General features: G+C 52.9%; 7 protein-coding genes across 7 annotated transcripts; 3 read left to right on the top strand and 4 right to left on the bottom strand.

The window, feature by feature from the left end:
• Nucleotides 1-2153: 2153 nt before the first annotated feature.
• Nucleotides 2154-3579, bottom strand: BBA_04238 (glycosyltransferase family 31; the record flags this gene model as incomplete). Its single annotated transcript, XM_008599335.1, has 2 exons — nt 2154-2963; nt 3016-3579. 2 exons carry the CDS (start codon nt 3577-3579, stop codon nt 2154-2156), a joined length of 1374 nt encoding a protein of 457 aa, XP_008597557.1.
• Nucleotides 3580-4292: 713 nt separating this feature from the next.
• On the bottom strand, nt 4293-6311 carry BBA_04237 (ubiquitin carboxyl-terminal hydrolase; the record flags this gene model as incomplete). Its single annotated transcript, XM_008599334.1, has 1 exon — nt 4293-6311. One exon carries the CDS (start codon nt 6309-6311, stop codon nt 4293-4295), a length of 2019 nt encoding a protein of 672 aa, XP_008597556.1.
• A 2109-nt stretch (nt 6312-8420) lies between these two features.
• Nucleotides 8421-12853, bottom strand: BBA_04236 (Autophagy-related protein 11; the record flags this gene model as incomplete). Its single annotated transcript, XM_008599333.1, has 4 exons — nt 8421-8531; nt 8612-12535; nt 12607-12718; nt 12786-12853. 4 exons carry the CDS (start codon nt 12851-12853, stop codon nt 8421-8423), a joined length of 4215 nt encoding a protein of 1404 aa, XP_008597555.1.
• Nucleotides 12854-13513: 660 nt separating this feature from the next.
• Nucleotides 13514-14339, top strand: BBA_04235 (uncharacterized protein; the record flags this gene model as incomplete). The annotated part of the gene is made up of 2 exons (XM_008599332.1): nt 13514-13914; nt 13985-14339. 2 exons carry the CDS (start codon nt 13514-13516, stop codon nt 14337-14339), a joined length of 756 nt encoding a protein of 251 aa, XP_008597554.1.
• Nucleotides 14340-19939: 5600 nt separating this feature from the next.
• BBA_04234 (HMG box protein) lies at nt 19940-20281 on the top strand (the record flags this gene model as incomplete). The annotated part of the gene is made up of 2 exons (XM_008599331.1): nt 19940-20003; nt 20055-20281. 2 exons carry the CDS (start codon nt 19940-19942, stop codon nt 20279-20281), a joined length of 291 nt encoding a protein of 96 aa, XP_008597553.1.
• Nucleotides 20282-23399: 3118 nt separating this feature from the next.
• Nucleotides 23400-25366, top strand: BBA_04233 (uncharacterized protein; the record flags this gene model as incomplete). The annotated part of the gene is made up of 10 exons (XM_008599330.1): nt 23400-23845; nt 23914-23990; nt 24043-24113; nt 24166-24242; nt 24295-24369; nt 24423-24652; nt 24715-24829; nt 24899-25032; nt 25089-25238; nt 25302-25366. The coding sequence occupies 10 exons, from the start codon at nt 23400-23402 to the stop codon at nt 25364-25366; spliced, it is 1440 nt and encodes a 479-aa protein (XP_008597552.1).
• Nucleotides 25367-26021: 655 nt separating this feature from the next.
• On the bottom strand, nt 26022-27921 carry BBA_04232 (Alpha-D-phosphohexomutase, alpha/beta/alpha I/II/III; the record flags this gene model as incomplete). The annotated part of the gene is made up of 5 exons (XM_008599329.1): nt 26022-26314; nt 26367-27380; nt 27438-27641; nt 27704-27801; nt 27869-27921. The coding sequence occupies 5 exons, from the start codon at nt 27919-27921 to the stop codon at nt 26022-26024; spliced, it is 1662 nt and encodes a 553-aa protein (XP_008597551.1).
• Nucleotides 27922-27951: the final 30 nt, after the last annotated feature.

The following is a 27951-nucleotide window of genomic DNA, read 5'->3' as shown; positions in this document are numbered from 1 at the left end:
TGCTGGCTAGGGTCCGGGGTGTGTGTTTTTTTTGGCCGGATTAAAATGAGGAAGAAGCCTTGCTATGGAGCCAAGTGTCGACATGGGCGAAGAAGCAAAAAAAAAAGGGCCGTTGTCTAGAAAACACTAGAGCAACACCACCACGAGCAGAATATGGTTATTAGAAAAAAATTAAAGTGGACGCCGGCGAAGAATTTAAAGAATTAGAAAAAAAAAGCAGTGATTACAACGGCAAGAATGAAAAAAAAAAACGATTGGAGGACCCTTTGACCTACGGGCCAGTGCAAAGGGGATTGCCGGTGAGATGGCTGGCGCCCGAGTTTCGTGGTGGTAATGAATTGTCGAGATGACGATGTAGCAAAGAAGAGGAAGAGAGAAAAAAAGGCCCAGCGACCTTGACTTGGTTTGAGGCCTGCATATTCTTTTTTTTTTTGGGCTGCTAGCCCGGCTAGGCTATTTAGGTAGGTAGGTAGAGACCTTAACTACCTAGCGCCGAGTCTGGTCCCTCGCAGCCACTGTATCTTTGCGCGACGATGAACGAGTAACAAAGTTAGATGCCGCCGACCCAATCGGAAGCGAATGAATGCCATTCCTCCGCCGATATGCTTTCTTCTTCAGTTAATACCAGTGTCCAGTCTGTACAGCGGAGTCTGCCGTATTTCTCTTTTTTTTCTCTCCCTTGCTGCTTGTTCGGTCATGCCTACTTATAGCAAGTTCCCAGAGCCACCCCCCTTCCCCTCCCTCCTGGGGCCGCAAGGGGAAAGAGCTTATTTTTGGAGGCTCCTAATCCTAGGGGGCGGCTGCGCCGGTCCCGGTACAGGGATATCGAGTTATTATTGTGGAATGAGGGAGCAGGCACTGGGCAGCAACTTGTCGTTATTCGAGGGAGCAAGTATGCAAGTACCTAAATTTACTTACATGAACAACCTGTTTAGTGTTGTAGTAAGTAAGGTAGGACATAAAGAGGTGCCTGGGCCCTTGATGCCACGCCTTGGCCTTGCCAAGTCACACAAGACAGACGCTGCAACCCCCAAATTATTGTACGGCATGCCTTGGCCAATCACCGCTACTACGTCACCACTTCGGAGTCCCCCTCGATGAGAAGCGGAAAAACACGACCAAAAAAAAATTTCATCTCAGTCTATGACTCGCATAATCATTGTTCATCCATCACTTTACGGTTGACTTACCTACAGGTCGCCATTGCATGCGGGTCCTTCTTAGCGAGGCATCTTGGCAGCGGCCGCTCTGAGCCGAACCTTGGCGCTTCCCCGTCCTTGTTAGCGCTGCCATTTTCTTCCTGTGTCACCACCCCCCACCCCCCTCCCCCCCCCTCCCCATTCCCTTTCGTCGTGCCGCCGGCCCATAACTACCTCTCTCAATCGTGCGATTCAAACAAGAAATCTGCTACCTATTTATATTGCACCTTGCAGCGCTTACCTGCAGCACCAGATCAGACAGAGCCACATATGCTTTTTCGCCGCTGGTCGATTTCGGCATCGCCAACCTTGCCCGTCAACCGCACTGCGCCACCCCGGGACCCTTGCATCGCAGATATCCCGCCCACTCCTCGAATTTTACTGCACCGGCTGTGAGCGAAGCAACGGGCAAGAGATCAGCCTCCTTGGCCCACATCGCTCCGTCGCTTCCAGGCTTCGAAAGTGGCTTCCAAATGGCCTTCTACGTGCAACCGCCGTCAGGGGGGGGGAGGGGGAGCGGTGATCGACCCATGCAGTCCTCACACCCTAGTACGGGTACTGGTAATGAACGGTTTGCTTGTTCTCTCTTTTTCCTTTCTCTTCTGGTCTATTCTTTTCCTTTAATAATCATGCACATTCCCCTGCTCGCTTATTAATTTCCCATCGTCGTCCTATAAACACAATTTCGCCCTACAGCCATTCTAAATTTAGCTCATCTATCCGTAACTAGTTTCAAACGTCTTCTTCGTCAATTCCTATTATACAATTTTTGTTCTGACTTCTTGTCTATTCATTACCCATGCACACCGCTAAACTGGCAATCGTCGCTGCCTCACAACTGAGTTTATCCCATATCCCACAGCCCGTGCATCATCGCCCGACACTTGATGCCCCGCGCGTTGCCGAGTAGCCCACCCCCCTCCCCCCCCCCAGACAATGCAGGCACACTTTGTCTCATACGCGCCCATCTCGGGGACATCTGGCCTGCATTCGCTTCATGGCCTCCTTGTTGTAGCCTGATACCTTGCCCTCCGCGCCGCCCGCCCCCGGCACCATCCACGGGCTCGCGTGGCACGCCTCCCCACGCGTGTCGTACGTCCACGCCAGACACCAATTGGCATTCTCAACCTCGCACTTGTGCTGGCAATCGGCCGCCTTCTTGACCATGCCCCACATCTTGACCTGCTTGTCCGTCGGCCCAACGTGATCCTGGGCGCTCCCCGCTGCCGCCGCTGTCGCCGTCGGCCCAAATAGCTCCATGAGCTCGCCCCAGCGCACGGGTTCCGTGGCCGCGCCAAGCACCTTGCTCACGCGCGTCGTCGCCGCCTCCGTCCGCAGAGAGTGAAACGATAGGATCGGCGCGCAGTACTTTTCGTACGTGATGCGCGTCTCCTCGGGCGCCTCGCCGTTGAAGTGGTGCGCGTATCGCTCCTCCAGATAGATGCCCAGCTTGAGAAACGTCGTCGCCACCAGCTTGTCGCCCCATTTCTCCTCGAGCGACTCCAGGTACGCCTGTCGCACCACGTCTTGGCGCCGAAAGAGTCGGCGCATGGCCTCGTGGGATAAGATAATGGCCGATCCGCCGTGCGCGAAGCGGCCGCGGAAATCACCGACTGCATTACCGAGGTAATGTGGATTGTCAGGGTTCAGGTGTGTTAATAAGAGATTCAGCGTCGACTTGACAACAAAGGTATCGTCATCCAGAATGAGATACCACTTTTTGTTAGGCATCGCCTTGTACATGAGCTCCATGCCCGGTGCAAACTACCTACTCATCAGTAAAGCATTCAAAGCGACTCACTCACTGTCAACATACCTTGAGCGCATCCAGCTCCCAGCCGACACTGCGCCCAATTCCCAGTGCCGTCTCCTCGTCGCCCGCCACAATCGCGCTCTGCAGCGTCTGGTACTTTTTGAATCGGTGATGCGCTCTCCAGTCCCCGTCGCCATACTCCCGCACCATCTTGAGCACGTCGTGCACCGGCACGCCAATTTTCTTGGCATCCTCGTCATCCACCGTCGTCCAGTCCCCCACCACCATGTAGTCCTTGCCCTCCTCGCCCAGCAGGCCGCCGCCGAAGCTGCCCTGCAGCGCCGCCAGCTGCAGCGGCACGCGGTGTCTCGTTCCGTAGCCCGTCTTGATCAGATACCCGACATCTTGCCGTAGGTCGAGCTCGTACGGCGCCGGCCGCCGCAGCCAGGCGTCCCTGTCCTCTGTCGCCTCGCGCACGGCCGCCGACGCCCGGACAGCGTTGAACCGCAGCGCTAGCCGGATCGACGAGTCTGGTGGCAGTATGATGTAGTATACGCTCAAACATACGAGGCACAGCGCTGCGGTGTGAAGCAGGCGCTTGCGAAGGCGCCTTGGTATGTTGAGCATGATGGATGGTGGACCACCGTGCTGTCCAACAGGGATGTGAAGAATGCTGCGTTTGGGCTCGTCGAAAATGATCAGATTTCTCAATGCTGATGAGCTGGAATGAAATTCGAATAAATTCCAACGAATCGTCCCACCGAGTACTTTGCTTTACCTTATCCTGCAAAAAGCAATCGTGCGCATGGTGTCGCCAGCTAAGGGGTCGTCTACGCGAGGCTCGCGTTTAGACAAACAGCCGAGGTCTGGCTCGAAGAACAGCGACTCCTTTCCCAACTAAAAGCCCTTTTCCTGGCGGCTTTTGGTAATTTTGGAATGAGCCGCACGCTAATTCTTTACAAGATCGTCGCCAGCGCGTTGGCTGGAGAAAAAGAAACCTAATTATTGGCGCACAGGATTTCGACTCAGTCCCAAGATTGGCTGACTCATCAGTGCAGCTACTACCACTTATTACAACATGGTGCGTCGTGTTACAGTAAAGCTGGCACAAGCCACGGGGCGGGGGCAAATTGAATGGTGTGCGAATGTAGGATCTCTTGACGGATTTCAAAGTCCCGAACCGGCAAGAGAAAGCATCTGTTATGTCCAATGATGGCGGCTATGTACGTCCTAGTGTGCTCTAGGCTCTGTGCCTTGCTCTACAACCAACTCAACCCAAGATAGGTACTTTGCTGTACCGTATTCTATAATCAACATTCAACAATAAGGTCCTGCATTCTCTACTTTTCCAACTCGTAAAACAAAAGATACACCTCCTTTTGCATGCTCAGGACCTCGCCCGTCTTGGCTTCGCGAACTTTTTCGTCGCTCACCCGCCACCAGCGATCCAGGTGCTGCTTGGCTTTCTTGGGCTTTGCGCGCTTCATACTCCCCGCGAGCGAATGCGCTGGTTGCGACTGTGGCTGGGACTGCGGTCGCAGCTTGGGCGACGCCGACTTGCTGCCGCCGTCGTGCCTGCCCGAGGCGAGCCGTGACAGCGCCGACTTGGTGGACGCGGCGACGGACCGCAGGCTGCTGGAGTCGGTGTCGCGATCGCGACCATTGACGACGGGGCTGTTTCTTTCCGGCATGGCGGACAAGGGCACACTACGCGGGGGCTGCATGGGCACGGAGTCGAGAGAGGGTGTGGAGGAGGCTGCGGTAGAGGTGGGAGAGAGGAGGTCGGGTGTCGAGGTGGCGGGACTGTCCGCGTTCTTGGCGCTCATGACCGGTGTAGAGAGTGGCGTAGGTGTCTTGCTGTAAACTTCGGACTGCATAAAGGTGTTTTGATTAGGAAAGTGCGGCGAGACATTTTGCCGCCTAAAGGCCTCGTAGTGGCCGCTGTTATGCCCACCGCGATGCGTGACCATGCCGAGAAGCTTATACCGGCGCTGATCGGCCAAACCGCCGAGGGGCAGCTGCTCTGGAAACGAAACCTTGGCCGAGTTCTTTTGCGTCATCTGGCCGACGCCGTAAATGGAGCGCGATAGGTGGATGGCGAGAATCTTGGGGAATATCGTCATGCGGGTCGTCTTGGCGATGCGACGCTTGGGCGCGTAGCGAATGTCGCCGAGGTCGACACCCTCGGGGGGCTGCTCTGGGTCCGTGAGAATGGCCTTGTTGAGCTTGGCGATGCTGTCGAGGGCGTTGGTTTTGAAGGATTCCGAGTTGGAGCGCGAAACTTCGTGCTCAAGATTGGCTACAGTCTGTAGGAGCCGGCACATTTCACACTTGAAGTCGTCAATGTATTCCGTCTTAAAGATGCCGTCAAAGCAAGAGCTGAGAGACGTGGACATGACTTGAGGCACAGCGAGGGTTATGGTGCAGAAGGTCTCCTCGCGCGGCTTCGTCTTGTAGCCGCACGTTTGGCACTCGAGATGAGACTCATATTTGCCCTCCATGGGAAAGCCATCTTCGAGCTCTATGGGTAATGGTGGCGTTGAAGCTGACAATGTCGGGTTCGGTAGCAAGCTGTCGGTGTCTAAATTTGATTGTGAGTTGGCTCCGTTGCCATTAGTTTCGTTGATGGCAGGTGCGGTAATGCCGTTTGTAGTGTCGATTTTTGTGTCGTTTGTTGTGTCGTTTATTGTGTCGTTTATTGTGTCGTTTGTCGCGTTCTTTTCAGTGTCGCTTTGCTCGGGGTTTGAGTTGGAGGAAGAGCTGCTGCGGTTGTCTTTGACGGCTGATCGCGCATGTAACCGCGCTCTTTGGCCTGCGTGGTACTCGTCTTTCAAACGCTCGGCAACAATCTGCAAAAATTCCTGGGCATCTTGCTGCTGCCTGCTTATGCGCTGCTTGAAGGCGACCTCGAGGACGCGGACAAAGGGGAATGGAGAGATGGCCTTTTTCGCAATCGGTCGTTCGTTGAGGTGATCAAGCATCTCCTTGAGTCCATGCGTGACGAGGCCGTCTTGCAGGCCCTGAATCTTCCACTCGGGCATCTTGCCGCCGCTGCTGCCATCCTCGTCGGACGAGCTCGGCTGGATCAGGTTGGCGTAGACGGCCGAGTCCTCGATGCGACGGCGGTGCGTCTCGCGGATCAGATAGATGCGGAGGTCGCCCAGACCCGCGAGGGCCTGAAGAACCGAGTTGATGAAGCAATCATTGGCTTGGTTGCGCAAGCCGACAATGGTCTTCTTCTTGGAGCTGGTGCCTTCGTGGTCAATAGCAAAAGTCGGACCAAAGACGTAGATCAGGGCTGCGGCCGCGAGCGACGCCCCGGCGGCGTAGGAAACCACCGTCAACGACTTGTCGGGCATTAGAATGTCGTCGCTGCCGTCGCTATATGTCACTGCCGCTCTGTGAAACGTCTGAGAAGAGGAAGGTAGGGTAGAACGACGCTGTGACGTGCTCGGTTTGAGTCGGGATTGGGGCGGAGGCACGACACAGTGCTGTCGCTGTCCTCATACGAGCGGACCGACCAATGACTGCGATGATATTATGTAGCCCGTGCTGTCGGGGGGGGTTTTCCCATGAACACGTGTGCGGCGATTTTTTCTTTCTTGTTTTTGGAAGGTTTTCGGGATCGTGCAGCGAGCCAAGACGGCCGGGCTTAAAGCGATCGACTCAGGGCGCAGGTACCGCCTCGACAGTTTGCGTGGGCGAAATTGATCGAATCAGGCGAGCCGCCGCCCACGGGGCATGGGGGCGGTAGGTTCAAGAGATAGGGCGAGTTTGTTTAGTATCGCAAAAAACCCTGTGCCGGGAAACGCACAGCCCATGTGCCAGTCTTTGTCGTGGTTGGCAAGGGGAGAAGCTGACGTCAAGGAGCATAGTAGAAATAGTTAGAGGGTGAGTGGCCGAAGGGGGGAGGGCGGGCGCCGACGGCAGCGGCGTATTTTTGTCCGCGGCCGAGGCGGACTTGGGGCGCGCCGGTCAACTCCACCGTCGACAATAGGTTCGAGCAGAGGCAGTGCAGCGGATCAAAATTTGATGTAATATTCTAAAGTATTTTTCAATTTTCCAAATACGAAAAGAACTATGTAGTAAGTTGGCTCTCAAACGTTCCATCGTAACGCGAGATGTCGGGTATTTTAACACTTCTTCAAAACTACCTATACAACATTCTTTAGTCAACGTCGCCCACTGTGTTTTCATACCCCGACTACCTAAATATTAAATGCACCCAAGAAATCCCAACTAATCACCAAACAAAGTTTCGTTTCATCCCGTCCTCTCTCCACACTCTTCCACCACCCACCAAAATATGGCTGTGCTCTTCCACCACGCCGCTACCTAAACTGTTAGTCGGTCCTATCAACGCCCTCCCCCAGCCACCCACGCAAAAGATCACCCAGGAAGCTGAGTAACATTGAAGTTATTACGGATGTCGCTTTCAAAAGTTATGTCTGCCATGATTCCAGAAACAGGGATCTGACAAGGATCTTTACAGGGTAAATACATACGATACATAATCCTTAATCAAGATAAAATTACAGAACACAAAAATCTTACTACAGCCAGGTAGCTAGGTCAGTGTGTGATGGCTTCAGTACGCCCCTTGTACAGCGAGAGAGTATCGTAAGGTACCTTCTAGGGACCCTAGTAATGGCTTGGTTCTGGCGCCTGACATAACTTTTGAAAGCGACCTCCGTACCCATGCTTTTGTCATGACCGCTACCGCCTCACTAGCAGAGGCTTACCGCAGCTTTCACCCCGAGTTAGCGGAGCCGTGACACCAGCAATTTGCGGGGGAAACCCCATACAGCGAGAACGAGAAAGGGCGATTTCGATGCAATGGCAAACTGAAACAAAGTAGATTCCATCCTTCTTCTTTCCTCCTTTCTTTATTTCTAGAACCAAGCCGGTGTGTGCCAGATGCATTCCTCCCCGCATGGCTGCAAGAGGTCAGCCACAGCGCCGATCGTTGCCGTCACATCCGACTCGGAGTCTCACTCAACTCACTCATGGCTGGTGTCCCGCACCTACCAAAATGTGGAATAGACGCCGTTTCCGAGCTTGTTGCAAGACATCGTAGCGGTCATTGAATACGTCGTTGATATAAACGGGACCGAATTTTCCAGCACGACAGGCACCATGGCTCTAAAACTATGGGCAAGTTTTCTGATGATCCATGCTTGATGTTTCTGTAGGTATAAAACCTGCCAACCGTCAACGACATGAACAAGGATTTGTCCAAGATGATCTTTTTAATTACATGTCATGTCTCGATATTCATACAGTCTAGTGTTTCGAGGACCAGCTAGTCCTCCCAGCCACTAACTATTCAAACGCTGTGCTGGATTTCGCTCACCCAACAGTAATCAACTCCATTCCCATGACGCTGTACAACAAAAACGCGAGATGAAACAAAGACCAACCTAGAAAAACTACAACCCAGGGATATCGAAAATAAGAAAAAAACGCCACTACTTCTTCGGGCTCTCGTAGCTGTAGTCGACACTCCATAGCGAATCCCACACCATGGACCTCTTGTCGGTGCTCTCAGTAGATTCTTCTCGCTGTACACTGCTTCGAATCTATACAATTTGCACAACACAAGAGACTCAAATCAGCAGCTAGCAGCTTAGGGACCCAGAAGGGTATCAACATTGCGTACCTCGGCTGCATTGTTGGCGCTTGATGGGCCCTCGCCCACAGCGGCTGCTCCTTCGTCGGCCTGCTGCTTGGCCGCCAGCGCACCCAGCGGCGACGGCTGGGACGGGCTGGTGCCTGCCGGAGTCTCTGGCGCCGTTGCACGCAGAGAGTCCGTCTCGCTGGCCAGCGCACTGCTCTTAAGAAGCGCCGTTCCGCCGGCAATCGAAAAGGGCACCTTCTTAGAGTTGGAGCTGCTACGGCGGCTCTCGAGGCTCTTTGACAACGTCTTGTTGATGCCCTCGATGCTGCTGATGCTGTCGCGATTCTTGCCCTTGGCGCGGGCCGGTTGAGACTGGATGTTGGCAGTCGCTTCCACGTTATTCGCGGCGACTGTGGATTTTCCCATGCCCGGCGTCGTGGGCGCACCAGGCTTGTCCTCTTGAGCATCAATGAGGTACCAACGTAGTCCATCAGAGAGCTGGAAAGGATTGTCATTCTCCTCATTAATGACATTCCCCATTCTACTCCCAGTCATACTCTTGGACAGGTCTACAACTCTTTCCTGTATGCGGGTGATACGGGCCACCAGCCACTCTCGGTGTCGAAGCTTATGTGAATCCTGCTCGCGCAGAAAATAATGAGGAAAGCCCACATTGAAGGCAGCCCAGGCTCCCGCCTGCTGGTTACGCGTCGGCAGGAATAGCGCAAGGTCGCCTTCCTTGAAGTGCCTATAGGCAATTTTGTCCCCAGCATCCCTCTGATGAACATGAGCCCTGTCGCGGTATGTCTTGGCTTCGCGCTGCCACTTGCGAGCTTTGTGCTCGGCTTCTTTGATTCTGTGGTAGATTGTATCGGCAAACAATTCCATATTGAATGATCCGAGCGACTGCATGAATGAAGAATACCTGTCTTCTTCGGCCGCAGCATTGCTACTATCCATCCAGTATAAAAGCTCAAGATCGGTGCTGTTAGATATGGGCTTGCTGAGGCTTGTTGATCGCTTGACAGATGAAGAGGGATCGGACAAATCGTGTGCGCTCTGCCCCTGTCTCTCGGCACGGGGAACCTTGGTCACAGTCATCTCAAGGCCCTCACGGGCAACAGAATAGCCAATGCGCTCCAGGAGGCGTGTCAAACGGTCATTCTGAGAGTACACTTTCTGAGTCAGTTCCTTTGTTCTCTCGTCTCGGGCTTCGTAATGACTCGTTGACAATGACAGCTTTTCTTGCACAGTCTCCATTTTGGTTTTGAACATGTTCACCTCTTCTTCGAGGCTGCCCACGCGCGACTGTCGAGAGGCAAGATCTTCAGTCAATTCGGAGACTTTGCGTTCAGTAGCTTCCAGCTTCTTCTGCAGCGTCTCCGAGCCCGTCTCGCCGTCTGAAAGCTGACCGCGCAGCGTGCTGAGCTGTTCCCTGCCCTCGTTGAGCTCGCCTTCCAGAGCGGTAACCTTAGCTTTCTCTTCAGCCAGATTCTCGCGAAGATGCATGGTGGCCATTTCTTCTTGAGCAAGTTTCAGTCGAGTTTCGACAAGCTCGGCGCGGATTTCTTTGATGCTATTTGTCGCTTGCTCCAGGTTCGTCTTGAGCACAGAGGCCTCTCTTTCAGCATCTTGCACTTTGCTGAGCAAATCCGCAGCCTTGCTGACAACAGCTTCCGTCAGATCAATTGCGTTGTCAGGTATTTTGCTGCCAGGAGCTGTATCTTGGTGAAGCCTCTTCAAAAGGTCGGTTTGCTTTTCAGCCGTCTCTTCTGCTTCCTGTAACTTGCGAGTGACGCTTTGGAGCTCAGCCTTAGTAGTCTGCACAAGTCGGTCTGAGGCGTCCATCTTCTCGCGCTGCAATTGAGTTTCTTTGCGCAGATATTCGACCTGGCCTTGCGACTTCAAGTTCTCGTCGTTGTGTTCATTCTTCAAACGCTGAAGCTCGTCCTCGAGCGCCTGCATCTTTTCGTCGTACGAAGCCTTCTCGTTCTCACGGGACTCTCCAAAATGCTCCATGTCGTCTTCTGTTTCCTCTAATCGAGCTCTGAGCCCTTTGATCTCGTCTTCCAAGGATTTGCGTTCGTCCACAAACTCGCGCTTGAGTGCTTCCATGTTTTCCATCAGGTCTTTCTTAATAGAGTTTGCCTCCTCCATCTGGCTTTCCATTTCGTCGTACTGAGTGGACTTGGCATCATTATCTTTTTGGAGATTGGTTGAGCGCTGTTTCTCCTCGCGCAGGTCGTTTTCGAGCTGCGCAATACGTTGCAGGAGAGGATCAGCGCCATCAGAAGACCGTCTACGGTCTTCGATACGATTTGATCTGATCGACGCGCTGGAGCCCGGGCGCTCCTGTGGCTGCGTGACCGGAGGTTGGAATAAGTTTCCGTGCCGGGAGGCCTGGCTCTGTCTGTGCAGCAAATCCTCGAGGCGTCGCACCCGACTTTCTGCAGTCTTGAGTTTGCTCTCGAGTTTTGACTTGTCATCTTGGAGCGAGCGTAGTAGATCATCATCTCCGCGGATCAAAAGACCACTTCTTCCCAGAGCTGCCTCGTGAATGCTGCCATTCTTGAAAGCCTTGAGACGCTTCGACTGCTGTTTAGTCGGACTTGCAAGCTCTTGCACCAGCTTGTCAATATCATCCAGCAGTGTCTCATCAGTATGCTGTGCTTTGAGGTGCTGAATGAAATCGTCAAGGTCATTTTTGGTCAGTAGTGGCCAGGCTTCGTCATCTCCATGCAAGTTGACCTCGAGTCCCATGACATTGGTGTCTAGACCAGGCCCATAGGTGCTGCCAACCATTTTCTGCCATCTCCGCCGCCTCTTGGCTTCTTCATCTTGAAACAGTGCCATCTCATTGGCGAGCGTAGACGAATCCAGCTTGACCTTGTCCGCCCACTCTCGACGACGAATAGTCTCGATAACAAAGGACGCGTACATGTACGGCAGCTGATGGATTAGTCGCAAGTAGTCAAATGTTGTCATGTCATCTTCTGAGGTATTCAAGACATTGATTTGATTGCGTACACCGCTGTGCTGGGCAGTGATCTCGGTTATAATCTTCATGAAATTGACAGACTCGGCCGCGATAGAATTTCTGGCTGAAGTGGCGTAAAAGAGCATTTCATCCATCTCTTTGGTCCGCTTCTTGAGGTTCGGGATCAATCTCTCGGTATGATTGGATGCGACTTTGGACGCCTGTGCCAGATCCCGCTGCGAGGATCCATAAGCTAAAGAGGAGCGGTAATCGTCGTCTATTTGCTTCACCACAACCTCGATGTCCTCGAGCAGTTGCGCCGTGTCGTTATTATGAGTGGGGGCAGATCGGCCGGTGAGCGTCTCGAAATCGGAAATGAGCGATGCCAGGCCTTCATGCATTTGCTTGGCCGCCTTTTCCAGCTCCGCGGCCTTGTCGCTAAACCGGCGCCGCGCAGTTGGCGCTAGCTTGCCAGCCTTTCTCGCCGTCTCCAGCTCAATGAGGTCTTCCAGCGTCGGATCATCCTTGACAGAGGTTCTATTGGTCATGAATTGGACCATGTCGGGCGATATCGGCGTATTGCGGGCGAGGTTGAGGTAGTGCTCCCAGGAGCCTGCCAGGCGGTCATGCTCCAGCAGTGCTGGCTCGACCCATTTCTTGAGCTCGGTGTGCTTCGGCTCAAGCTGCTTGACACTGATTTCGAGATTGGCCAGTGCAGCGTCGAGACACTTTATCATGACGTCGATCTCGTCGTAACGCGCGCGGGCCGCGGCGTCAAGCCGACCGTTGTCCTCGGCGAGACGAATGGCCCAGGAGCGGCGCCCCTTGTACAGCTCCCGCCACGATTCGATATCCTCGGCGTCAGCTATCGAGTTAGGGGCGTTCGGGATCACATATGGTCGCGGCAGTGGCGCTTCGGTGCTGAGGGCGGGTGAGGATCCAGCCGCGGCCGGTTGACTGACTCGAATGTCGTAGACGTAGAGCTCTTTCTGTATAGTCGGAGACCGGCGACGTCAGCAGCTGTTGGGGCATTTTTCTACGATAGGATGGGTCTGCGTACCTCGGCATGCATGCTCGCAAACTTGACGCTTCGGCCCTGGGGCGTCAGTGCGACCATGTGCTGCAAAGAGACAGAGCTATTGCGGGCAACCCATGCCTTCAAGTCGTCCAGCCTAGAGGTGGTTTAGCAAACGGTACCCTCGTCTCCCAGGCCATTCTTGGCATCCAGCAGCTACCTACGTTGAGAAGCGCGAGGTATCTACCTCCAGGCGCTGCCCAGTGTGGGCTATCAACACCTGTGTGGCCATATCGAGACATTCGCCATGAGGAAGCCGTGACAAGCATGCAAACGGTCCGAGGCCGCGATATCTGGTCGGAATCGGGAAGGGCGGTCGCTATGCAAATGTATTATGATGCAAGATCGGAATAGTAGTGAAGATGCAGGACACAGGTAGAAAAAGAAGAACTAGGGCAACGATCCGAGATTGATGAGAGACAAAGGCGGTAGCCTGCAGGTAGATAATTGGTGCCTGCAAGTCAGTGACGCTAGCCCAGGTCAGGCAGCTCTTCACGAGTTGGTCCTGTGGAGGTGGTCCTTTTTTGGGGGTCCTCTCGCTCTGTGCTATCGTGCTTTTTGGGGATATTTTAGCGGGTCCGTGAGTGAAGAGTGAAGACGCTGCTACAGCGTGACAGGAGCCTTGTGACTTGCCGCTGCTGACCGAACGAAACTCCACCAGAGGCGAACCTGTATCATGGCAAGCCACTGTGGCTGAAGCCCAAGCTCAAGCAAGTTGTGGCGTGGCGGTGAATCACGAAGCGCGTCTCATCAAGGCTCACATCAACGGACTCACTCATGCTAGATAAGACGCATCGAGCTACAACCAGAAATCTCATCGCCGGACATGTATGAATTTCGGTCTTTATTCGACCCAATGTTCTCGGTTTGATGTGCTACACGTCCCGCCACCATGGACGACGATGAGCCTATGGAAGACGCCGAGGCCACGCGTGAGCCGCAATTGCCCTTGTCTGAAGATGAGAGGCAAGTCCTCGAACTATACGACAAGCTGCAGCAGATTGATCTCGAGATTGCCATAATCAAAGCTCAGAAGTCACATCAATCAAGTATGCTACGGCGCTTTCGCTCACTGGCACCTCTATCAATGTGTTGCCTTGAGATTTCACCGAGTGCTAATGAGACGACAGCCCCGACAGACGACTCACCGGAAGCGCTGGCTGCCGCACAAGAGGCCCTTCTGCAGGCTCGGTCCCGGTACAAGCTCCGAAACGATGCCGTCGAGCTCATCATGATGGCAAGCCCCGTCCTCAACGCCGTTCACGGCGGCACAAATGCCTCTCTCATCGACCGGTACCACCTTCCCCTCTTCCTACCTCCCCCCCTCCCCCTCGTCTTTCCCCTTCTGACTCGGCACTCCCAGCGACTTGCTTCCCTACATTATCAAGCGCGACGACGCCTCCGTCCAGGTAGCTCAAGGCGCCGCGCAGGCGCAGGACACACGCGACTCCCTCACCGATGTGCAGGCGGAAACGCTGCGCGCGTGCCGGCGCAACGTTAACCTGACAAGCAAGCTGTTTGAGCTTGCGGCGCAGCTCAAGGAGCGCAAGGCCGTCGACTGGGATGGCGGCGAGGAGGCGCTCCGGGTGCGCGACGAGAAGCGCAAGTGGCGCACGGTCAAGGGTGCCGCGAGCGGCATCGTGGCCGGCAGCGGGGTGGATTGGGCGTCGGATGAGGCGCTACGCGACATGGTGCTCGATCCGGAAGATGATGATTAGCTGTTTATAGACTTGTGTGAATAGCGACCGTGTTTACAATTTTTGCGTTGAAATTGCTTCGTGTTGCCCTTATTTCTTTTCGTTCTCGTGGTAATCAGGCTTGACCATTCTTTGAGGATATCAGTTAATTGCAACTGTCTGCCAATGACGGCAAAACGTGCGACGAGCACACCACCACAACGGCAGGAAGCGAGATAAACAGGACATGGGGGAACATAAGAGAAAATGGCGCTTAGCACCACCAAGTATTCTCAACGGTCTCAGGTTAACCAGCAGCGATCAATCCACGCCGTTCAAATCGCCAAGATCGGTTCCCGGGTAGACATGCTCGCGATCTCGACAGCCCCACCTGCGAGACGTCCTCGAAGGCTTCGAGATGATGCGGACTTGACGGCAGCCAGACGCGCAAAGGGGAAGCTATCGAGGCAATGTTACGAGCAAAATCGAATACTGGCTTGTGACAACAGCCATATGCCCGAGAAGGAAATCACTGCCCATCATTTACGCGCTCCTACGGCAGCCCTTATTGACCAGGCGACGCGCAGATTGTCCGCAGACGATCGCGGCGGGATGGGCCCGACAGGAAATACGGAGAAAAAAAATGACTGCAATCCGGGTTCGGCAGGTCCTTGACCGAGGGAAATGCCGATTCCCTGGCTGTCGCATCATCTACAAAAACCAAACCGATGAATACAGATAGTACTTGTTATACTTGTAGTTACTTTGGCAGATGACAGCCTCGCCGTACACCAAAGTGGATACAGTGAGCTAAATAGCAACAAGCTTGAGAGCTTCTCAAGATAACAAGAGCAGCCAAGGGGGGAGGGAAAGAGAGGCGAGCCAATGGCTCGCCTCGCAAAAGAAGAAGGAGCAACAGCACCTTGACCCAAGGCTTTGACCGAGTAAGCGAGTGGAGCACACAGAGCTCTTTGAGCCATGTTGTGATTTGGTACGACGACGCGTTGCGCGTGGCAGACAAGCAGCAAGAGCATGTCCACGCAACAATGGCTTTTTTCTTCTTTTGCGACGGAGACTCGGGGCATATCAGAGGAAAAGATCCCAGCTGACCAATTAAAACAAAGAGCAGAACGCGAGAATAAATATGAACCAGACCCTGGAATCTTCCCCATGTTGAATGGGGACTCATCTCGCCGGACCCCCCCTGCTAAACAGAGGCGGCTCCCAACCCTTACACTGATGCAAGCGCTCTTTGCCTGGTAATGATGAGAAAGGGCAACAGGACCAGCAGATTTTCACAAAGAGTGCTGCGGGTGCAGGAGGACGTCGTGCCCATGTATAACGGTACTTGGTAACAAGGGCTCCCTTTCGGCGCCCAGATGTGTGTAGCGTTTGGTGGACGTGTCATAGCTTGGGGCTTCATGCAGGCAGAGTTCGAATAGCATAGTGAATAAGGCCAAGAACAGAACCGTCGAGACCATTGGGTATTGGGTGTACACAGTAGCACCTGTATGGTGCAAGCCAAGCTTCATTCGTACGGCACCTCCTTGTTGGAGCTTGTGCTTCCGCTGCTGACAGTACAACCAGGTGCCGACGCAGAGCCAGAGCGCTCTCTACATAGTTTGATGTCCAAAAAGCCGTGCAGCATGCAGGTGGCTGGACATGTACGCAGCTACATCAGCGCCATTGGCATGAATCTACTACCATGGTCGGAAGGGAACTGCTGTGTCGCAGAACTGTATTAGTTTGCGTGCGAAAAAGATATGTTCACGCAGGCAATGGCTGGTATCCCGCGCCACGCGCACGCCCATCATCGCCGAAAACGTGAATTTACCAGACAATTAGAGAAGGGCGGCGCTGACTTTAAAAAGGGCTGGCTGGAAAGCGAGTGATCTGGTAGCAGCCAGCTCCATTTTGGTGGCCCGGCGCTGTGTCTGGCGCAAACTTGGGCGCGAAAAAAAATTAGAAGGGGGGAGTGGCGTAATAGGGAGACGGAAGAGGCAAGGTACCGGGACAGAAGTACCAGTACTTTGAAATTTCATATGACGATACTTTGGGGAATGCGAGTGGGCAAGTACCCCGCTCCGCCTGTGCTTATTAGCTTGCTTTTTGCCTGCAACCCGGGCACTAAGGCGGAGGGCCGCGCATTTGAGGGATAGTCTGCTGGCGCCCAGCACCTTGGGCGCCGCTCTGTGCCTGCAATCTTTCTCTTTCCTCCTCAGGCCCAGTTCGTTGACAGCTTGACAACTTGTTTGCTTGGCCGCTCGCTTGATTGTGGCTGAAGCTTTGGCGACCTCGTTACCTACTCATAGTGGCACCAGATGCGTACGCGGAATGCTGATAGACCTGGCCTATTTCAACCATACCCTCTTCTGTAGGGCAATTCTTGGCTGTAGTTGCGCAGAATGGGAAATGATGACCTTAGATCGACAAGCGCCTGCTTGTGCTGCGATGACATCTGTAGATGGGCTAGGTTGTAAGTAGGACAGTAGGGTTTTTTGAGTGCTTGTCCTTTGCCACGCAACCTACAGTCATGCCAGGTCACCTTGACTGCATTTCCAGTATCTTGATGGAAATGAAGCGATAATGGTTTTTACTTCATAGGCTCATGTCAAAAGCCAAGGTACCAGACAATCTGAAGCTGCTACATACATAGCCTTGCTTCTGTCGATAGTTGACCAGTGTGCCCAGGCTTACCTCACTCAAGTCTGTCATATCTGTAAATAATGCCTCGGAGCTCGCTAGCAAGGTGGCTGCTGTCACAAAAATGTACCGTAATTACTGGATATTATTGATGGGCCCTGTCTTTGCCTATGTCGGCATCGGAAAATGTCCATTTTGGAAATGCAGACTTTGGGTTGTGTAAGTCGGGATTTTGACATTTATATCGGCAGCACTGGCTGGCAAGCAATGAATCGGACTGACGTACGTTGGCAGCCACTGATCATCGAAACAGCTTTGACAATAGTCAGCATCGCAGCATAACTTTTCATTCGAGGAATGTCGGTTGTGGCGCCAGGTTGGCATCAGATCCGTTGTTCAACGCGACATGAGACTTGCAAGTCGAGGGAGCTGTGGTGGGGCAGATGTCCATGCGGCTGTGGCTTCGCCATCGGAGTCTACATTGGTAGCGTGCGGCCAGCTGCATGAGGCAGCACCATATTGTCGGTGCTGTGCCGTTAGAGCGGGAATGTGTGGCACGGGTGTCGTATGCAAAACATTTATATCGATTCGCGAATGTTTGCTGGGGGTCGCGCAACGAAAAGAATCAGACAGAGGGCAAGTAGTGGCGCGGGGCATCGGTGTCGAAGGATCGTACTGTTGGATTAATGAGGACATGTGAAGAAGGTGAAAGAACAAGGTCGTTATTGATTAATGCAAATCAAGCCAGCCGGTCAGTTTTTGTCAGTGCAATGCGTAGAAAGGCGTGTTCTGCGTAGTGACGGGGGCACAGTGAGAGGCACCTAGAGCGAACTCGCCCTCTGGCGCGGGAACGACGGTAGGCCGAGCAGAAAGGCAAGCGGCATTCCGGTCCACTGTGTGGTACGCAGGCAAAGCAGGGTGCTTGACCAGTGGCTGGCGAAAACGAGGGCGGGGCGCGAGTACACTGTGCAGAATCCGCAGGTCAAGGGGTAGCGTGTACCGCGCTTTCCGGTGGAGATGGGGAGTCGAGTAAGTATCTGCTTGCACAGTGCCAGAAGAATGAGGGGACGTGACTGTCCAAGCGCGTTGTGGTTCGCGTGGTTTTGCAGCCAAAAACGGTACCTAGTGGGCTGCGGCATTTTAGGTGAGGAGCATGTACCCGGGATTGCCGGGCTTGTTACTCGTGCCTTGTCGCAGAAGGCGTTGGCGTGCTTGGTTGCTGGGCATGTGGTGCAGAGATGTTTGAGGTGATGTGTGGGAGACGATGCCAATGTCGTGGCGATGGAGATTGATCGGGTCAAATATACAGTATTATATTTCGAGATACTGTGCTATGATTAAATCTGCTCATTAATTTTTCCCTTTCGGAAAGGAAAAAAAAAAGAAGAGAAACCGATAGGCTGAAACAAACGGAACCGAGTCGTATTTAGCGAGGGAGCAGCTGGCAGGTACTTTGTAAGTTGGCAGCTGGCAGCGAGTGATGGAGACAAACGAACGAGGGTGCGTTTGTTTGCAGGCAGCTGTCAACTGCAAGAGCTAGCTAAGAGCTGGCAGCTGGCGGAAGCCACAGTTCGAGGGAGCAACAAGGGCTAATTAGTACTAGCGTCTTTGCAGCAGCACCTTGCTGTCACTGCCTGTCAGACACATGGTCTCTAATCGCAAACGTATGCAAATGAAATGGGATAAAAATGCAATTAAATGAAATGAACAAGCTTAGAGGGGGCGTGCAACACTGCAAGCAAAAGGCGTGTGTTTGTGTGTTTCTACCCGTGTGGTGCGCGCGCGAGTGTGTGTGTGTATTATGTCTATCAGCAGGTAGGCAAAAGGTAGGTAGTAGCGTGCGCGGCGCGGGTGGTGCTGGGCCTGGCAATGCAGCACAAGTGCAGGTACATTGCTCTGGTACCAGTACAAGCAAGCAATACCTCCCAAGTGTGGCAAGTCTTGCACTCTGCGGCAGTAGCTCCATTGCTGGACCACTTGGGTGAGAGAAAGGGAGGGGTCAAATTCTGGGTGTGCCAGCCCAGATTGCAGCGTGGCAGCGCTGCCCCCCCTTTGAAGGGGACTTGGAGACTTTGTTGGAGACAAGAGAAGAGAGACCCCCCCCAGCCCAGCCGGCCAGCCCAGCCCAGGCTGCTTTCCCTTGCTCGCCCTGGCCCGCGCCCGCGTTGTTGCTCACGCACGCTCAAATCACTCCCCCATAGTAAAAAGGCTGCCCGCCCTCTCTCCCACTTCCTCTCTTTCTCCCATACAAATCTCCCATACAAATCTGCTCCCCGCGTAACTTCGCAACGCACACAACACTGCACGCATTTTGGTGAGTCCCCTCTACTGTGCTTTGCCCGCGCCCATCCGCAACGTCTCCAGCCACGGCATCATTTGTTTCGCGACTGCACCGTGATTTTTTGCCGCACCCTGCGATTTTTGTGGCATCGTCGTCTTGTTTTTCATCAAGATACAGATGACTTGCTGCTACTTGTCATGGTCGTTTGCGCTTCATCATCTCGGTCCTTGCCTTTGCTGCCTCAACTTACACCTGCGACTCACATACCGCGCCGCTTAGCGTCTGCGCCAACGTATTCATCACTAACACGCGATTCTCGCAGTGCAATTTTCACGTCTATTCACAATTCGACTTGCCCTTTCAAAAACCCCTCAAATGTACGTCTCCTCACTCAATGCACTCTGCCTCGGGCCCTTCACCTTTCAATTGTTACCTTGGCATCACACCCATCAATGCAATGGCATCATATGTCTCATTGCGCGCGCACTCGTCAATGCCTCATCGCCTCACTTCACATCCCTCAATTCCTCATCTTGACCGCTTCCTTACTGCTGGCGCATGCCTTGCATTAAGAACGCGGAGGCTGGCAATTGCCCTACCGACGCGTGACTCCGCCTTCACCTTTACCCTTGTCCAGTGCACCTCACATTCGCCCCACCACTCAGCGCATTTCTTTTGGATGTCTTCAGCATTCTGACAGTTTATCTAGACCGCAAATATGCCCAAGGCCGCAGCTGCCCCCAAGCGTGGAGCCCGCGTCGAGAAGAAGCGCGCCAAGAAGGGTAAGCTAACCATTGTCACCATCCGAGCTTGATGAATGCTAACTGCCCCAGACCCCAACGCTCCCAAGCGTGGTCTCTCTGCCTACATGTTCTTTGCCAATGAGCAGCGTGAGAATGTTCGTGAGGAGAACCCCGGCGTGTCGTTTGGACAGGTTGGCAAGATTCTCGGTGAGCGCTGGAAGGCCCTCTCGGACAAGCAGCGCACCCCCTATGAGGCCAAGGCTGCCGCCGACAAGAAGCGCTACGAAGACGAAAAGGCTGCCTACAACTCGTCTTAAATTCATACGCTTCTTGTAATCTCTAGCCACGTCGGTTTCTTGTTATTAATTTCCTTTGTACATGGGAAGGGAGGTGTTGTATGACCGCAACGGGATGGATTGTATTTTTTGGTTGCTTTTTATTATCAGGTACCGGAACCACACGGACAGGGTCTCTTAGCTTTTATGTCGTGACAGAAGGTCTGTCGGCGGACCACTCACTATAATATCGCAATGAGACTATGAATAAACTTGTATCAACATTTATTCTTGCTTGTTCCTCTTTGAGAAAGAAGTGATGTGCTGAAGCGTGGCCACGCCATGTTACTCTTAACTGGGGTGAAGCTATCTACGGCTTCCTGTTTGCAATTGCGTGTACTGCCTAGTTAGCTAGCAAGTTGGTGCTCCCCGTGCAAACCGGATCGTCCAGAGCTACCTTACAATGCTAACAACACTATGGCGGCAAAGCTTATCTGATGGACCAGTGTTATGAGGAGCATGCAGCCACGCCACCTCACGGGCTCTCATCCGCGCGGCCACCACCGCACCCTCCATCTTCCCCATTGGCTTATTACCCTTCTGGCAAGCTATATACTCGACGAGTGGCGGAAAGCGAGCGGCACGCCGGCAACAATGCAAGGGGCATGCGGAACTGCAAATGGACGAGCTGCGGGGAAAGGGGAGTGGTTGGCCGGCTGCGGCCCGTTGGCCCCTCCTGTAAGCCAACGTGGGCGCCTAAGTGAGTGGCAGCGATGATGGGTCGTTTGGCTTGGTTTCTCCATCTAGTTTCAACGCGTTTCGCATCGTCCCGACCGTCTGGTACGGTGTGTGTGGCGACAGGCCCGCGGAATGGCCCATCTTAAGAGCGACGCAAGCGCCAAGGTCTCACGACGTGGTCATGGGCAGCCAAGCACATGTTTCTTTCTCGCATATGCAATGTATTGGCTGTCTCGCGCGTTCATCAGAGATGGTACTTTTCTCATATTGGCGTTTGTCTTATTCTTTCCTGGAGACTCTGTTGTTGTTCTTTTTTTATTTGTCGTTTGAACGCCACAGATGGAGGGAAGATGCTGTCAGCCTCGTGTTCATGACCACGCGAGGCTTTGAGGCGGTGCAAAGCAACAATGTGTGGCTGAGATGATTATGCAAAGCATCCAACGCGGCTGAACTGCCAATGTATGTAATGTTGTAATAGAGTAGACGAACCGTGCGTACGTGCGTGCATGGTGCCTATTAGCTTATTATGTCGCATGAAGATGACAAGCAGTTGCTTGATCGACGTTGAGAGTCAAGTGCCTGCCTCCTGCCTGGATGCCTTTATTCTGGAGACGTGGACGCCTTTTCTGCTGCCCACAATCGACCAATCTGGCAGCATCGTAGACGAGTAACACCAATCAGAAAGCGACATTGTTGACCAAAAAAAAAAAAAAAAAGGGCTGCCCCAATAGAGTGCTGCGAAGTATTTAATAACTAAGAAAACAACTACTCTGCTGCCCACATTCCGCTTCCGCGCCTGCATTTTACTTCCTCGATTTGTGTGAGAACCGGCTCATTTTTTGCCAGGAAGCGGCGTTTCTGCCATCCCGCCGCCACAAAAGGGCAAGCTAATGCAGCTGATGGTCCTGCGAATTGCTGGCGAGAAGGACAATATGATCAGCAACGCATGACAAGAGACTGCATGTGTAGTGGGCTCATTTTTGAACCGACATTCAGTCGGGCCCAGCTTATCAGAAAAAGGAGATGATTACCTTAGTTAGCAGAAAGTCAGGCGGCTGGGTGAAGCTTGGTCGAGGATGAAGTAGTTGGGCTCGTTTGCAGCCACCAACAGCCGCTGCTGGGGGGAAGGAGCGGGGAGCAGGCTGAAGGAATGTGTCGCGATAATTACCAAGGTATGAAAAAAGGGTCTTTCGATACAGCTCTGTACGATAATAGGCCCTTGAGCCCTCTTACTGACAATTGTGAATAGTATTCATTCTCGTGACATTTTAAGACGGTTGCTCTCAGCCCTGTCTCCTCCTCTGGTCCCTACCATTCTACGATAGCTTGGCCAGCCCAACATTGGCTGGTTCACCATGCATTGGGTGGCCATTTCGAGCACCTAAAAGAGTAAAAGAAGGCAGAAAAACCTCCAGCCCATTGTCTGAGAACACGCAACTTCTCAGTTGACCGTCATTTTTTTTCCAAATCTTGGTTGGGCCATCTTGTTCCGCCGCCACTGTCCAACACATCACACATACGCCGCCCACACACCTCCTGGCCCCCCTCCCGCGGGCCGCTTCCCTAGTTACCCTCCCCTCCCGGATAATTAGTCGAATCGTTCTGCACCTTGACCAGCGCCAGAGTGGGCGGTGTGGTTCCCTTGTTTGTTGGCCTTGCATACGAGTCTGTTAACGCTGGACCCCAGGTGCGTGGGACAATTCTGACTTGACATATGAGGAGGAGATCACGCACTCCCACTCTCTGGGACTCTTTCTTCTTTCTTCTTTTCTTTTCTTGCTCATGCTATTTGGTAGGTACGCTGGTTATCTTTGAGAATACCACTTTTCTTATTTCAAGACGGGTATTTTGAGTACAAGAACAGTTCTTGGCGCCGCGGTTGACATCCGCCAGTCTCCAGTCGCTACTACTGGTTGAAGGCTAGCCTCGAACAGTACTTTTGTACTTTTCTGGTTTCAGCCCTGAGTTTATACCTTTTCCATCTTCTTTCTTACACTCTCCGACGGCCCTTGTGCCTCGGCAGAAAATAACATTTTCTCGGGAGTTATCTGATCTGGGTAGGCCAGCTTCTAGTTGCGCGTCTAATTGTTTGCGTCTTGGTGGTGACACACAATTGCCCAAAGTGCGCCCGACGTCTTGCTTATCGCCGCTCCACAGGCCAAACCCTCGCGAGCTTGGTCGTGATAGTCTCCCGTCTTTACACAGCGTCAGGCTGCGCGACATTACCAGACTCTACGGCGTCATGCCGTGTCGGAAGACTTGGTTGCAGACGTGCATCTAAGAGGGAAAAAAAAAAGAAAAAGAAAAAAAAGAAAAAAGGCAATTTGAAAGTCACAATTTCCCACAGAGACAGAAAACGCAAAATTCCTGTGTTGCTCCCGGCGGCCGCTCCCGAGTACGTCGAATGAAGATTCGCGTCACCATGCCAGCCGGCATACGTTCCGCCCATGGTTTCGACACGGCCCTGCTTGAGGCCCTCTTTTGGGAGTCGGGCAAGTGCATCACCGTCGTGAACCTCTTGACGGGCCTGCGCCATCATCTCTCCAAGAGCGCCTCAGATGAGCTCGACGATCTCTGCAACCAGCTGCGCCGCCTGCGCAGGGCAATGCTCGGCTTCGCCGACCTCTTTCCCCTGCACAAGGAGGCGATTCACACCTGCCTCAACCATCTTGATATAACTCTGCCATCCGTCTCCAAGACACTCGACGATATCCAGCGCCACTGCCACGCTCAGTACTCCTTTGCTGACGGCGCCTGGGATCGTCTCATCATGGACATGACTACTGGCCGCCGGCGCAGGTTGGAGCTGTGGGATCGCTTCGAGCTGTACACAGACTTCTTTGAGAACCTGTTCTCGGCCATGATACAGTATGTTTGTTGAAATGATACAAGCTATCCCCACCGCCACACTTGCTTACTTTATACTTGCCCTCAAGATACCCAAAATTCGATTGGATAAAGGCAGAGGGACTTCGTGTTAAAATACTCGATCTCAGAGAAGATCAGGGAATGAGTAGGTCGCATCTGCAATTCTTCTCCTGCCATTGCTGACCTATGCTCGCAAGAAATCCCCAAGGATCTTCCGACTGTCTTCGTCCCCTTCAATCAGCTGCCAGCCGCCCGAGCACGAAGACGAGTATGTACTCCGCCACCAAGGCTTCAATTTTCTTTTTTAACATTCCAGAAAGTCCTTCGTTAACCACTGGGCTATCGATACTGTGGACCGCAAACCCAAGATGATGAGCCCCTTTATTGAGATCTGCAAGTGCGTCGACAATTACTTCCCTGCAACGATCTGCTTGCGCTTACCATGATAGCTCCAATTCATTCGGACCGTATACTCAGTGGAACCTGCTAGGAATTCCAGAAAAGTCGAAGCTCATTTTTCGAAGGTGCGCTCCTTTGCCACCCACCCGATTCTGGGTTATCTGCTAACCCCTCCAAGGAGTTTCAATAACGATCAACTCGCCCTCATTGTCTTTATCAACGACGTTGACAAACTGCCATATGCTGTTATACGGACCACATATGAGAGTGGCCTTCCATGGTACGAATGCCGACCGCTCGGCAAGATTCGCATCATGCGCAACGAGACCAAGATACATTTGAGCCGATGGAGTTATGGCCAAGACTGCTTCATTCACTGGGGTGTCTTCCATTTCCGGTTCTTCGAAGGTGGGTTACCTCTTAGCAAACTTTCTTTGCCAACGTGTAGCTAATATAAAGCGGTCTTGCAGAGCTTGTTGTCACTCAATGCACTCTACTCGCCCTGAAAGCCCACGCTAGTCTCTTGCCCGACGCTCTCAGCTACGACGAGTCTATTTTTCGTGACGACTCGAAGATATGGGAAAAGTATGTCTTGAAGCCACAAACGAGGATACACACACTAGTGCAGAACTGACTTGTTTTACCAATGAAAAGAGACATCATTGATGGTGGCGTCCGACACAAGCTGGCCATTTACCGGGATAACCTGACGGCCACCAAGCGCCTTTATGCGTGCGTTGCACGAGGCGAACGGCTCCAGGCATACTGTCCGGCTTGGACCATATTCTGTTAGTTGTTTTCGTATCTAAAAGAAGACGCAACGCAAAGTATTGATACAGCGCAGTCACCGATCGGAAAGCGAAGCCACAGCTGGAATGTATAGGTGACTTCAAGCTCATCATCTACAACGCGGTTCTTTACACCTTTGGCGACCGCTATCTAACAGCAAGACACGACGCCCGACGCTTTGAAATCAATTTCAAGTACGATCAGGGTAAGCTCAAACAAAATCATCCAAACCCCGCACTGCCCAGAATTGGGCGCTAACAGTATGCAGACAATCGGCAATTGAAATATCTGCTCGACGAGTCTTTCAAAGCACTGCAGAGTCAACGTGAGTAAGCGGCCACAATACAATCTGCATCTTGAAAAGCATGGAATATTCGGTGGGAATTTCGGGGCACTACAAAATTTTGAACTGAATTTGGGAATCCATTTTTTTCTTCTTCAAGCGAAAGCAACATGTTACGATCAGTTATACCCACAAACCACGATTAAGCGCAGCATTCATCTCTCAGCCTTATATATACGATACACACGAATTTTAACGAAGTATGACTGCTCGCCACATTTTGATCTCATTTACGTGGTCCTTTATACACGAGCCGGTCCAGGCGCGAGGCACAGATTCACGACGCCCTCGTTTACCGTAGTGATGACGCTCAAGATCCCGCACCTTGCCTTGGCATCCATCCTCTAACACTGATCAGCAGCGGTGAGAAGCTGACATTAGTCGTCGTGAGAAGTATTACTTGCAGGACAAAGATTGGCTCTGTCGCCTTGTACGTATTATGGAGAAACCATGGCAAAGCAAGATCTTCATGATAATCGCTAAATATTGAACGATGGGCTAATGCGAAGAAAATATTTTTCAGATTTTGCGTACAATATGGATGTATTTCCGGGCATATTTTCCCTTCTTTGGTTCGTAAACACATGTCTTCCTTCATATATGCTCCCGTTAATTCGTAATGTAAACGCTATTTCTTGCGGAGATTTAGGTGCGAACATCGGGCTGGTCGCGGCCGACGTGCTGCTTGAACTTGAGGAGCTCGGTGGCAAACTCGACCTCGGACTTCAGGAAGTCTTGGGCGTCCAGGTCATAGGTGGTGGGGTCGCTGCTGTACTGCTCTAGGTAGAGACGGATGGTGGCGCCAGAGGAGCCTGTACCGGAGAGACGAACCACGATGCGGCTGCCAGAGGAGAAGGTGGCGTAGAGACCCTGGTTGGACGAGACAGAGCCGTCGAGGTCGGTGTAGGAAAAGTTGCCAGCAGCAGTCACGGTGCGGTCTGCCGTAAAGTTAGCCAAAGTTTCACTTTTGTGGTTTCTGAAATTACTTACCTCCAATCTTGCTGCCGACGATATTGGGGTCGGCTACCAGAGCCTTCAGCTCACCAACAACCTTGTCGGCACCGTCAGAGTCGACATTTTCGTAGTCGTAGCGAGTAAAGAAGGTACGGCCATATTGTGTCCAAAAATCCTTCTGAATCTGCTTGATGGAAGGGGTGGTCTCGGGATTCTTGACACCGAGGGCGGCAATGATGTTGAGCCAGGCGACGACAGCCCAGAGGCCATCCTTTTCGCGAATGTGATCACTGCCCGTACCGAAACTCTCCTCGCCGCAGATGGACAGCTTCTTGGCGTCGAAGAGGGCGCAAAAGAACTTCCAACCAGTGGGCACCTCGTAGCAGTCGAGGCCCTGCGCCTTGGCGACGAGGTCAACGGCACCAGAGGTGGGCATGGAGCGGGCAAGGCCGTTGACACCATTCTTCTGGAAGTAGGGGATGAGCTTGGCATGGTGGGCGATGATAGCGAGAGAGTCGCCGGGAGAGACAAAGGCGTTGGCGCCGTAAATCATGTTGCGGTCACCGTCACCGTCCGAAGCCGCGCCGAAGGGAATGTTGTGCTTGTCGACCACTTCGACGAGGGAGTGGGCGTATACCAGGTTGGGGTCTGGGTGGCCGCCGTTGAAGTCGGGGCTGGGCACGCAGTTTTGGGTTGCGCCAGTAAGGCCAAGCTCCTTCTCGAAGATAGCAGTTCCGTAGGGGCCAGTCACGCCGTGGAGACCGTCAAAAAGAACCTTGAAGTCGGGATGCGAAGCAAAGAACTTCTTGATGGTGTCAAAGTCAAAGATGTCTTTGAGCATTGTGACGTAATCGGCAGTACTATCAATGATCTCAACCTCGAGAGCACCATAAGTCTTGGTACCCATGGTGGTAATGTCAACATCGGGGATCGAGGCAATTTTGTACGAGGTCAGAGTCTTGGAGGTCTCAAAGACCTTGTTTGTCATGGACTCGGGGGCGGGGCCACCGTTGGCTAGGTTGTACTTGATGCCAAAGTCTTCCTTGGGACCTGAAAGCTCCGATTGTTAGCAATCTTTGAGAGACGGGTTTGAAAGCTTGCACTTACCGCCGGGATTATGGCTAGCAGTCAGCAGAATACCGCCGGTAGCCTTGCGAAGACGGATGACATGGCTCGCAGCAGGGGTCGACAGGATACCGTTCTGGCCGATGAGGAGCTTCTTAACACCATACGCGGCACCAATTTTGGCAATCAGCTGAATGACCTCAGGGTTCCAGTAGCGACCATCGCCACCGATGACGAGGAAGGATCCTGAAAAGGGCAAGTCGTTAGCTCTGATCGGGCATGACGCGGTCGCAGATAGCTCTTCTTACCCTCGACACCTTCGGGAATGGAGAGGAGGATGCTGGTAATGAAAGATTCGCTGTAGTGGGCCTGCTGGAAGGTGGTGACCTTTTTACGAAGACCAGAGCTGTAAACATGTTAAATACGTGGAAGTTGACTTCGAACTAACAAACGGCTTGGGCCAGGGGACTTACGTGCCAGGCTTCTGGTCCTGGAAGGGCTTAAACTCAACAGTCTTGACGTCCATGATGGCTTCGCGATGCTGAGCTGATTCTGT

This window comes from Beauveria bassiana (genome assembly GCF_000280675.1).
Source record: "Beauveria bassiana ARSEF 2860 unplaced genomic scaffold BBA_S00009, whole genome shotgun sequence".
NCBI classification, from domain to species: Eukaryota; Fungi; Ascomycota; class Sordariomycetes; order Hypocreales; family Cordycipitaceae; genus Beauveria; species Beauveria bassiana.
This window is presented reverse-complemented; position numbering and strand designations above follow the sequence as displayed.